The sequence below is a fragment of the Primulina tabacum genome, chromosome 14 (genome assembly GCF_025594145.1).
Source record: "Primulina tabacum isolate GXHZ01 chromosome 14, ASM2559414v2, whole genome shotgun sequence".
In the NCBI taxonomy this organism is placed as follows: domain Eukaryota; kingdom Viridiplantae; phylum Streptophyta; class Magnoliopsida; order Lamiales; family Gesneriaceae; genus Primulina; species Primulina tabacum.
Window position 1 is genome coordinate 28,040,906 of NC_134563.1, and position 10,440 is coordinate 28,051,345.

At 35.2% G+C, this 10,440-nt stretch overlaps 3 protein-coding genes across 3 annotated transcripts; 2 read left to right on the top strand and 1 right to left on the bottom strand.

Annotated features, from left to right (window-relative positions):
* Nucleotides 1-227: 227 nt before the first annotated feature.
* LOC142523895 (uncharacterized) lies at nt 228-554 on the top strand. Its single transcript, XM_075627629.1, has one exon. It carries the CDS (start codon nt 228-230, stop codon nt 552-554), a length of 327 nt encoding a protein of 108 aa, XP_075483744.1.
* Nucleotides 555-769: 215 nt separating this feature from the next.
* On the bottom strand, nt 770-2,326 carry LOC142525138 (uncharacterized). The gene is made up of 2 exons (XM_075629310.1): nt 1,836-2,326; nt 770-1,757 (listed from the first exon to the last, which is right to left on the bottom strand). Exon 2 carries the CDS (start codon nt 1,733-1,735, stop codon nt 1,001-1,003), a length of 735 nt encoding a protein of 244 aa, XP_075485425.1. The 5' UTR covers nt 1,736-1,757; nt 1,836-2,326; the 3' UTR covers nt 770-1,000.
* A 3,946-nt stretch (nt 2,327-6,272) lies between these two features.
* Nucleotides 6,273-9,870, top strand: LOC142525288 (mRNA-decapping enzyme subunit 2-like). Its single transcript, XM_075629531.1, has 8 exons — nt 6,273-6,421; nt 7,175-7,326; nt 7,727-7,854; nt 8,242-8,337; nt 8,608-8,760; nt 9,064-9,167; nt 9,251-9,318; nt 9,529-9,870. Exons 1-8 carry the CDS (start codon nt 6,339-6,341, stop codon nt 9,693-9,695), a joined length of 951 nt encoding a protein of 316 aa, XP_075485646.1. The 5' UTR covers nt 6,273-6,338; the 3' UTR covers nt 9,696-9,870.
* The last annotated feature ends 570 nt before the right edge of the window (nt 9,871-10,440 follow it).

A 10,440-nucleotide genomic window follows, 5' to 3' on the forward strand; every position in this document is an offset into this window, starting at 1 on the left:
TACAGATAATGGAAAGCCCTTTTGCAATAGTTTAATTGACAAACTCTGTGAGAAGTTCGGTTTTAATCAAAGAAAGTCTTCCATGTATTACGCTGCTGCTAATGGCCTAGCTGAAGCTTTCAACAAGACATTATGCAATCTGTTGAAAAAGATAACTTCTAAATCAAAAAAGGACCTGACATGAGAGAATTGGAGAGGCTTTATGGGCATACAGGACTACTTACATAATGCCTACTCAAGCGACGCCTTATGCATTAGTGTATGGTGTGGAAGCTGTCGTCCCCCTTGAACAACAAATTCCGTCACTGAGAATGGCCGTGCAAGAAAGCTTGACAGAGGAAGAGAATGCACGTTTGCGCCTTGAGGAATTGGAAGCTCTCGATGAGAAAAGACTTGAAGCGCAACAAAGACTTGAGTGTTATCAAGCCCGTCTTTCTCAGGCATTCAACAAGAAGGTACGATCACGCTCATTCCAAGTTGGTGATTTGGTGCTCGCAATGAGAAGGCCTATCATCACCACCCATCGAACTGGGAACAAATTCATATCCAAATGAGATGGCCCGTATGTTGTCAAAGAAATATATACCAATGGTGCATACAAGCTAGTGGCTGAAGATGGTTTAAGAATCGGTCCAATAAACAGGAAATTCTTGAAGCGCTACTATGCATAAAAAAAACAAAAAAAAAAAACCAAAAAAACAACTCCTGGCTCGCATGAGTATAAACTGTGCACGGCACCCCCCTCAAAACAAATTACCATATTTTTCGAACTACGTTATGACTGGATCCCTCTGTTGGGTACGTAGACAACTTAGATATTTTCTAAGTATAGTCTCATTAATTTGTTGTTTTCTTTTCACATGGAATAACAAATTTATTTAATATATTCAGTGAAAAGTAAGCACGACCAAAAAAAACAGAGACAAATAAATTTCTAAGTGTTTTCAAAATAATGCTCATCACATAAAGCAGCAAGAAAATAGAATGTCCTAATCAAATGCTAAACAAAAAGATTGAACTTCTTCAAATCTTCTTTGGCAGCTTCTAGACGGGTCTTCGACGCATTCAAATTCTCAATAGCTTCGTCATCCAATGGAGAGATATCTCCAATCCCAATGATCTCTGCTTCAATCATATGAACATCTTCTTGAGCACTGGAAAACAATCGTTGTTGTCTCTTCAAGGAAGAAGATAAGAGTTTTTTTCGCTTCTTTAAATCACCAAGCTCCTTAACAATGTGCTCCAAACCCTCCTGAGTGGATTTGGCTTGGCTTGCCTCTTTGATCTCTTTTGTCTTGGCTTTATCAAGACGATCTTTTGCTTCACTTAATTGTTGTGCAAGAGCCTCCTTAGCAGCCTCTTCGGAAGATCTCGACCAAGCTTCACCAAAAGCAGCAGCTTTGTCAAAAAGGGATCCTAACAACTCTTCCAAACCAGAAAAATCAAAACCATTGAGGCTCTTCATTGTACCAAGCACCAGGAACACATCATCTTTGAGAGAAGAAATGCAATCAATTGATGTGTTTGTTATCTTCTCACAAAGGTCCATCCACAATCTCTGAAGGAAGTCCTTTTTGATGATCAAATAAAAATTTTCCTCCGTCAAACACAGCAAGTGCAACAGGTTTAGGAACAACGTTGGGCATTGTTGAAATAGAACTCTTCTTTGATATTGTGTCACCATCTGAAAGGATTGCAACTGATCTTTGACTATCTTGCGAACCTCGAATATCATCGTTCAACAATTCGTGCTCCAACTAAAAGAAAAAAATGCGGAGTTAGAAAATATTTTATGAAGACTATTATGCTAAAATAAGATAAGAAATGGAGCCCACCTCTCCCACAAAGCTTCCCATGTGTTGCGGATCGCCAGTTGCACAGTCAATATCAATGACTTTTTGATTTGAGGGGTCAGAGTCCTTTTTGGTTCTTTTCCAATGGTAGTCTGCATTGCTACTCTCACTGTCTTCAAGATTTTTTTCTCTTGTTAGAAGCAGGAAGCTCAATGGCACGAACATTGTGTTCTTTAAGAAAAGTATTTGATGGCATATGTAGAGGATCCTCCCCAAGAAAGTCATCCCCATTATCACACGCTTTGCCTTCTTGCGAGTTTTCATATGATGACACAGTGAGAGACATAATATTTTCTTCAAGTAATTTCTATGGACTGCAGCCCACCATTTCTTGTACTCATCAGAGCAAAATTTCTTCGCATTTGGGGGTATAGAAGGAAATCGCACCTTAGACATGGAGTTGGATAAAACACACAAACGCCAATAAAGAAGTCCATCCTCCAAAGAAGCTCTGCGAATATCTCGAGTAAGAACCCGGGTATTGTTTGATAAAATCCGAACTGACGACTGAAATGACCTCCTTGACGCAAAGACAGATAACTGGAACGGATAGTAATAAAATAAATCTGCTCAAATTCCTCCGCGTTTCCATTATCGAGATACAAAAAGTCTTTACCTCTAGGGATCATGGTGCAGGTCCAAGAAACAAAATCTCCTTTGTGAATTTTCTTGCGAGCTTCACTTGGATCATAGTATTTTGCACCCCATTCTCCAGAAAAGCTCGCTTACGACCATTGGCCATAATGCTTGCTATTTTGAAAGTACTCGGACAGATTGTGTTAGCATCATCAAGGGGAAGAATGAATGCACATAACCAACAAGATAAATATGCTACCAAGTAGGTCTCATCTATTGAGTTATCTTTGATACCAAGCTTCGAAAATATAGCCTTCTCTGTGATGGACCAGCCTTCATGCACATTGAGGTCACCAAGGGGGTTATATGTAGACTTAGGGCGCACTGTCTTTTTATCTTTACGTGGAGGGGGAGAATGATACCGTAAAGAATTTTTGAACCAAAATCTAACCCACTGGTCGATGGTCACATAAGGATGCGGTTCGCCTTTTGAACTCCCGCGAAGTAGGTGATAAGCATGAAACAAGTAGTTGCAATAACGAGGAAAAAATCTACTGCCCGCTTCATCAACGCCGGTAAGCTCTTTGGCACTAGGAACAACTTCGTCATACAAATGCCCGGTGATAGGGAGACCCGATAAAGAATGTAAATCCCACAAAGATATAGAAAGCTCTCCAAGTGAAGTCAACATAGTGTTGTTTACTGGACACCATGCCTCACAAAATGCCTTCATGATATTTGTGTTTCGATCATACGTGAACAATGAAGCATACACTGGATCATATATTTGTGCCGCTCGAAGCCTGTGATCACACCGACTAAGAACGTCTTCAGTCCACTCCCAATCGCCTTTAATATAATAAAACTCGCCAATGAATCGATGTGTATCATCCCACGTCGCCTTGCCTTCAATGATCCGACGCCCCAATGACGGTAAAGAAATATGCTCTTTTGATTGTTGATGGTGAGTTGCTCGTAAAGTCCAAACTTTAGAAGTTTTGTTGAAGGGAGTCTCGATGGATCACTCATCGGTGTAAAATGGGTTTGTCAACTGTGGCCATGACTTTGTGTAATGACCGGCTACGGGCTCATCAACGACCAAGATAGTGCCCTTTTCTTCGGATTGACTATCGTCGTCAAATATCACCAAGCGTTGAATGTCGGAAGAAGATGATATATCTTTGAAGAAGACCATTGTGCTGCATAATACAAGAAGAACCAGCAATCAAAGAAAAATCAAATGCTGACAAGGAAATCTGTTCGGAAACAAGAAACCAAGAAAAATGCTAATTCATGCAATGTATTTCTTACGGTATGCAACAAATGTTTTCGAACAAGAAAGAAAAATCTGAGTAAACAATTGTTGTTAATTACATTCTTCACCAACCTTTAATGTGCCGAAACCCGAACTCACGATTTGAGGTATGAAAGAACCAAGTGCCTATACAACAACTACTTGTCATTCATAAGCACGATTAAATATTTCTCCTAGTTTTCCAAATCTTCTGGATACTTATGTTAATCAAGCTATGATTAAAGGTTAATGCAAGGCAACTTTTTTGAAATAAGATTACATGCAAGTAAACTTACGTGCCATTCAAAAACAAAAGCATGTGGCAAAATACATGAGACCAAGTAAGCCTCCACCACCATGGTGTACGTGTCAAGTGCGGTGTAAAATCAGTTCACATCTTATTTAATATTTGAACACTGCACTTTGTTTAAAACCGATGGCTTGCAAACTAGAGGCAATACCCATGCTATTCGTGAAAAGAAAAGAAGCGGCAGTGCAACAAAAAAAAAAAAAATCGAAGGCATGAATAATCGAAAAGGTTGAGAAAGCATACGTACCTGTGCTTTGATCGAGAGAAGGAGATTTATGTATTAGTGCTTCTATCTTTTATAGTTGAAGATGGTGCATGCAAATAGGAAAAAAAAAATTCCCATCGTTCGCTTGTTTGAGTAAGGAAAAAAAAATCTAGGTGACAAAAATTATGGGAAAAGTTGCAAATTTGGAATAAGAATTTGTACGAAGAAGGATGAAATTTATTTACTAATATAGAAATAAAAAAAAAAGAAAGGAAGAAGAAAATAACACAAGTCAAAAAAAGAAAGGAGGAAGGAAATCGAGAAAAAAAAAGGATGGGGAAGAGAACTGTGGAAATAAAGTCAAGCAAGAAAAAGTGGTCATATTTATATCAGATATCCAAACTTATGCAAAAAAAAAAAAATCCAACTTCAACAAAGAAATTCTCGTGACTTGTTCACTCAAAAAAAAATCATTTCGTGAATAAGTCCTGAAGGGGCATTTGTAGACATATAAATTTGTTGATCATAAAATTATGGCAAGTACAAAATAATATTAAATATAAAAAAAATCTATTTATTGGGATATTAGATTCCTAAAAAAAATAAATAGTTAATTGATATTTTAATATATTTTATGAGAAAATTAAGATTTTAAATCAAGGTTGCAAATCTTGTACTAAAGAGAAGAGAATACTATCATTTTAGTAAATCACTAAATCAATCATGAGGGGCCAATCAAATTACGACACCTCATCAAATGAAAATGGAAAGAATTTGCATCCTTCGACTATAAATAGAGAGGCGGAGGGTCAAGAAAAACACAACACAGAAGGCAAAGAAGTAGAGAAGAATTCAACATAAATTCTCTCAACTCAAGCTCTTCAAACTTAAGAAGATCAGCAAAGTTCAAGACGTGATTCAAGGCGTTCATCGTGTTCTTACTCAAATTCATCAGATTCAGAAGGATCTTGTTCTTAATCAAATTGAAGATCAACAAATTCAAGGTACGATTCAAGGCGCTCATCACCTTCTTCTTAAATTTCGAAGGTTAATTCAATACCAAGGTTTTGACCCATTGAATTAACGTTATTGAAGAATCAAACCATCTTCTACGAAAATCAAATACTCAAGAAATTCAAATTCTACAAGAAATCGTCACTGAAGAGAATAATCAAGGGATCATTTAGAGATTGTATACACAAAACTTCATTTAATTTCAAAAAATTCGATTTGTATCGGTATTTCTTTTGCGATTTTACTAAATAAAAAAATTTGCGTTACACTCATAAGAGACAAAAGCAGAATATAGTAATGTGAAATTCAAAGTCGAAAGTTGCGTGAAGATAAAATTTTTGTTAACTACATGTAATATAATAAATCTATACCATATATAAGGTTAGGCCTAATACAAACAAAAATGGACACCGATTTTTTCTTCGAATTTTGATTTTATGTGATATTAATATTACATTTTTGTTTTTATTTTTTATTTTTAATTTCAACAATTCAAATATCACTTTAGTCGTCGATAATTTGTCAAATTTTATTTTAATATCTCGATAATTATAAAAAAGACTAAACACACATCTCGTGTGCAGAATAACTAATGTATATTAATGACCAGATGCACACACATAGTTAACAAAATTTTAAATTGAAATATTTGATTTAATTATGATATTTTACAAAGTTAAATATCAAATGATCTAGTAAATTGATTTTTTTTTTACGATTATAAATTATGAAATTTTAAATATGCATTAGCGTTAAATATGTAAATGGACGATTTTGATATTAAAAAAAAGGTTTCATCAAAATTAATTAGTATTTTATCCTCTTGTTTTATTAATATTTTAAATATTATTATAGATTATAGATTATAATTAACCAATATATCTAATTTAAGTGTGGAAATATCATTAAGCTTATATGACGTCATTATTTGATTTTGGTTATGTATAATTTGTATATATTTTATTAAATTATCACATTTAACGATTAAAAGAAAATATATAATATTATATATATAAATAAAAGAAATTTAACCTGAAACAAGCCGAGAGGGAGCTTAAGGGTTAAGACAAGACTGATGAACAAAGAATGTCAGGTGGGCTGAATCGATCTTCTAGCGCTCCTTACAAGAACGCTCTCCCTCCTCAAGAACTTCTTGACGATCTCTGCAGGTATTTATTTTTATGTGTTAATGTACTCCGAGGCTTTAATTGGTTCGTGTTCAAATTTACAGTTTTAGGTCAGTTGATTTTCTGCATTCTCTCTCAAAGAAGTAATTGCTCTTAATATTGAGGGTCAACGAGGAAGAAAGTGATACCTTCAAAGAATTCAAGCAAAATTGTTGTCTTGAAGTATTTGTGGGTTGTTCGGTTCGTTACAATTGTTGGCTTACTTTTTGTAATTTTAGGCGATATTTCTACAGTGCCAAAGATCTTTTTTGGGGAATCATCATCTGGGAAAGTAGGTTGAAAGATTTTATAGTTTTTGTTTTCCAATGGGGATTGGAAACCACAAGAAGATTGGAAACCACAAGAAATGTGTTACCTTTTCCTCTTCACGTGGACAATTTCGTTGATAGTTGGTAATGATAAAAGAAATTGTGTAGATGGATGTTCAAGCTGTTGGCTGCCAAATTGGATAGTTTGTGCAAATTAAAAAGCTTATAGTTTTCTCTTGGCAAACGATCATCCTGGTAAAAGAAACTTGTTGCAAAAACCCTCTTCCATTTTCTTGAGCATACAGAAAATTATTGGCTCAATTTGAACAGTATTTTATTCCTATGGATCACAGATATTTTTAGGAGCTTATAAGATCAACTTAACAATCTCATAATTCATTATACTTTGTCCTTGCCCAATTTGTACTAATTTTTGAATATTTAATTTGTATTTTCTTATGTTTAAACATTTTCCATTTGTTTGCAGTCGTTTTGTTCTCAACGTCCCTAAGGAAGACCAGCAGTCTTTTGAGAGGATTCTGTTTCTTGTGGAGTATGCTCACTGGTTCTATGAAGATAACTCAGTTGAAAATAATCCATCTTTGAAGTCTTTAACATTGAAGGAATTTACTTCTTTGTGTATCCTTAAACCTTGTCTATTTAGTTGAACATTTTTGTGTTCTTGTTTAATCCGTGTGAGTGGATTGCGTTGTTATCACTTTGCAAATTCACTTTTCCTGTTTTACCTGTTTTTAGTCCTGGAATATAAATTGTGTCAAGAATCGTAGTCCTAAAAAATTTAAGCTCCTAATCTTGCTCAACTGTTCATGAGCTATTAGACATTTTCATTCTTTCCTCTGGTTGGGTAATTTTTGCTGCAAAGTTGAAAAAATCAGATCTGTGTTTGATATATTTATAGTTATCATAGAGAGTTCTTCTGTTAGATTGTGCTTTTATCTTTTCATCTTGAATGGAGGATCAGTTGTAATGTGAAGATGGTTTATATTTGATGATTTCCGTGCTCCTTAATAAGTTGCAGTGTTCAACAATTGTGAAGTTCTGAAACCATATGTTGTTCATATAGATGACATATTTAAAGATTTCACATCATACAAAGTTCGAGTTCCAGTAACGGGAGCCATCATTCTGGATGAAACTTATGAAAGGGTTTGGTCTTTTGCTCGTAATTACTATTCATTATTTAGTCCTTGAGAAGGTGAATTTGGTGAATATGTTTGAGCTTTTTTCATGTCGATCGTTTCCCCTTCTTTCGCTGCGATCTTTCTTAGTTGAATGTTCATATTGTGATGCGTTCACCATTTTGTTCAAATTTTCTTTATTTACGTTTATTTGCTCTGTTAACCTAAAGAATTAAGTGGCCGATTAAGAACTAATTCCTGGAATTCTATTTTCTAGTCTTCGTATAAGGACTGAAAACGAGATTTTTGCAGTGTTACTAATTGGGCAATTGGATACTTCTAATAGTATTATTTGTTATCCCCCCACCCGCAGCGTATAACTTGTTTTAGCTTTTGGTATATTTTCATATCACAGTGCATACTGGTGAAAGGATGGAAAGGGACTAGTTGGAGCTTTCCCCGTGGGAAAAAGAACAAAGATGAAGAAGATCACAACTGTGCCATTAGAGAAGTACGCTCATCTTCTCATGTATATTATATGGTCTTGGATTATTGGTAATAGTTATATTTTACACCAGTGCTCTAGGAATTTAATTGTGATTACATTGTAGGCATGTATGTAATATCCTCATTATGGTTAAGAGCGCCATGTTTCCCTGTTCAATTGCATATAATGTCGCGAAGGAGCAAGTGATGGTGTCACTATTTTTTCCCCTTGCATTGTCAAGAATCATCGTTATTTTAATATTTCAAATCTTACTTTATCATTTCTGATATGCAGGTCCTAGAGGAAACAGGTTTTGATGTCTCCAAACTTTTAAACAAAGACGACTATATTGAAATGATCTTTGGACAACAAAGAGTGCGGCTGTACATAGTGACTGGGGTGAAAGATGATACATCTTTCGCTCCTCTCACTAAAAAAGAGATAAGTGTATGTCATTCTCCCTACTCGAGAAACTAAACTTTTGCATTCGGTCATCATTTTGGGAATATGAATTGTCAATGTGGTTTTTAGAACAGATTATTTATTTTCTTTGGCTGTCTTCATGATTGCTCCGCTGACCTTAATTTTTAGGATAATTCAATTCCATCAGGCAGCAAAATCAACATTCTATGTTATGAGCAAGCCCGTTGCCCTTTTTGCACTTATATATTCTTGAATTCTCATGTTTCTGAATGTGCAACAAAACTGTTCAAGGCTAGCCATGTTATGTCCTTTTATGATGTTTTACAGGAAATTGCATGGCAGCGGCTTGATGATCTTCAACCAGCAAATGAAGATGTCATATCTCGTGGGATAACCGGCCTGAAGCTATACATGGTTGCTCCTTTTTTGGCGTAAGTACATTGGCATACGCTATTAATATTTGAACAATCCAATGACATTGTGAATTTTATAATAATGTACGATTATTTTGCAGATCTTTGAAGTCATGGATCTCTTTGCATCCACCTCCTATAGCACCTAGATCAGATAGATCTATAAAAGGTCCTCTCTTCTGCAATTCAATTTCTCTCTCGTAATATTAATTATCTGTGAGGCCGCAACTTCTAAATAGATTCTGGGAAACAAATGTGCTACTGTTTAGAGAATCCTACCCTCCTTTGACTGTGTCCTTACTTGAATGTCCCTTGGAGCTCTGATATGACTAAAACAGCCTTTTCTTGGTTCTGCGACAATTTTATCTCCATGGTGCAGGAATTACGGTTTGGAAAGCAAAAGGCAGTTCTACAGTGGAGAACCAGCCAAATAAAGCAGTAGCAGACATGAATCCTTCTGATTCACGACCTGGAAGAAGCTTCAGAAACTTTCAGTTTGATACAGGTCCGATATTTCAAGTGATTGATACCGCATTCTCGTCTTAGATGACGTTACTGTTTGCAACAAGCGTGCATGCTCATAATCTTATCTGTTTTGACCGGTGAAAAAGATTCATGACCACTAATTAATATGGGCTCATCCCTCATTGGAGTCTGTTGTAGCTATTCTTGCTGTATATTTTGTGTTGGAATGAGTTTTAGAATGTGCATACATTCGGTACGGAGATGTGCCGTATGATAGGTCAAGCCGTGCTTGATTAAACAGAGCTAGCTTTCTTGTGCACCAAATGAAAGCGAAACAGCCGTGGAAGATTTGCATAGCTAGCCTAATTAAACCTCCGAACGAAAACCAAGAAGATAAATTGGGAGTGAAATATTCTCTGGGAATGAAATATTACATCACAACATCCGCCACAATCGAATTTATTAGTAAAAATCTAATAAACACACAGCACGGCACGAAGTACATAAATCAAAACTAATAATGAGAAAATTTTCATTACTTTTCAACAATCCTGCACAATAAATCGACAAATTTTTGACAAAAAAATGATTTAAACTCAGATGTCTAAATTTTTAATCTCAACACGTCACAAGGTAAATTGTTTATATTTTATTTTCTTATATCATAAGGATTTCAATTTTTATAAGTTCGTTGAATAATTTTTATTTTCCACTATATTTTTATCGTCCGTAATAAATAAATAAAAAGTTTTGATACAACTGAATACAGACACCAAGAATAAGAAACTTTTACAAATATGATCAAAAATCATTACTCTTTCGACAC

What these genes read in the sequence shown, in the direction of transcription:
- LOC142525138 (XM_075629310.1), bottom strand. Translation starts at nt 1,735, where the DNA reads ATGATATTCGAGGTTCGCAAGATAGTCAAAGATCAGTTGCAATCCTTT.
- LOC142523895 (XM_075627629.1), top strand. Translation starts at nt 228, where the DNA reads ATGCCTACTCAAGCGACGCCTTATGCATTAGTGTATGGTGTGGAAGCT.
- LOC142525288 (XM_075629531.1), top strand. Translation starts at nt 6,339, where the DNA reads ATGTCAGGTGGGCTGAATCGATCTTCTAGCGCTCCTTACAAGAACGCT. An exon ending in CTTCTTGACGATCTCTGCAG is followed by an intron (nt 6,422 to 7,174) that starts GTATTTATTTTT and finishes ATTTGTTTGCAG; the next exon opens with TCGTTTTGTTCTCAACGTCC. An exon ending in ATCAGATAGATCTATAAAAG is followed by an intron (nt 9,319 to 9,528) that starts GTCCTCTCTTCT and finishes TCCATGGTGCAG; the next exon opens with GAATTACGGTTTGGAAAGCA.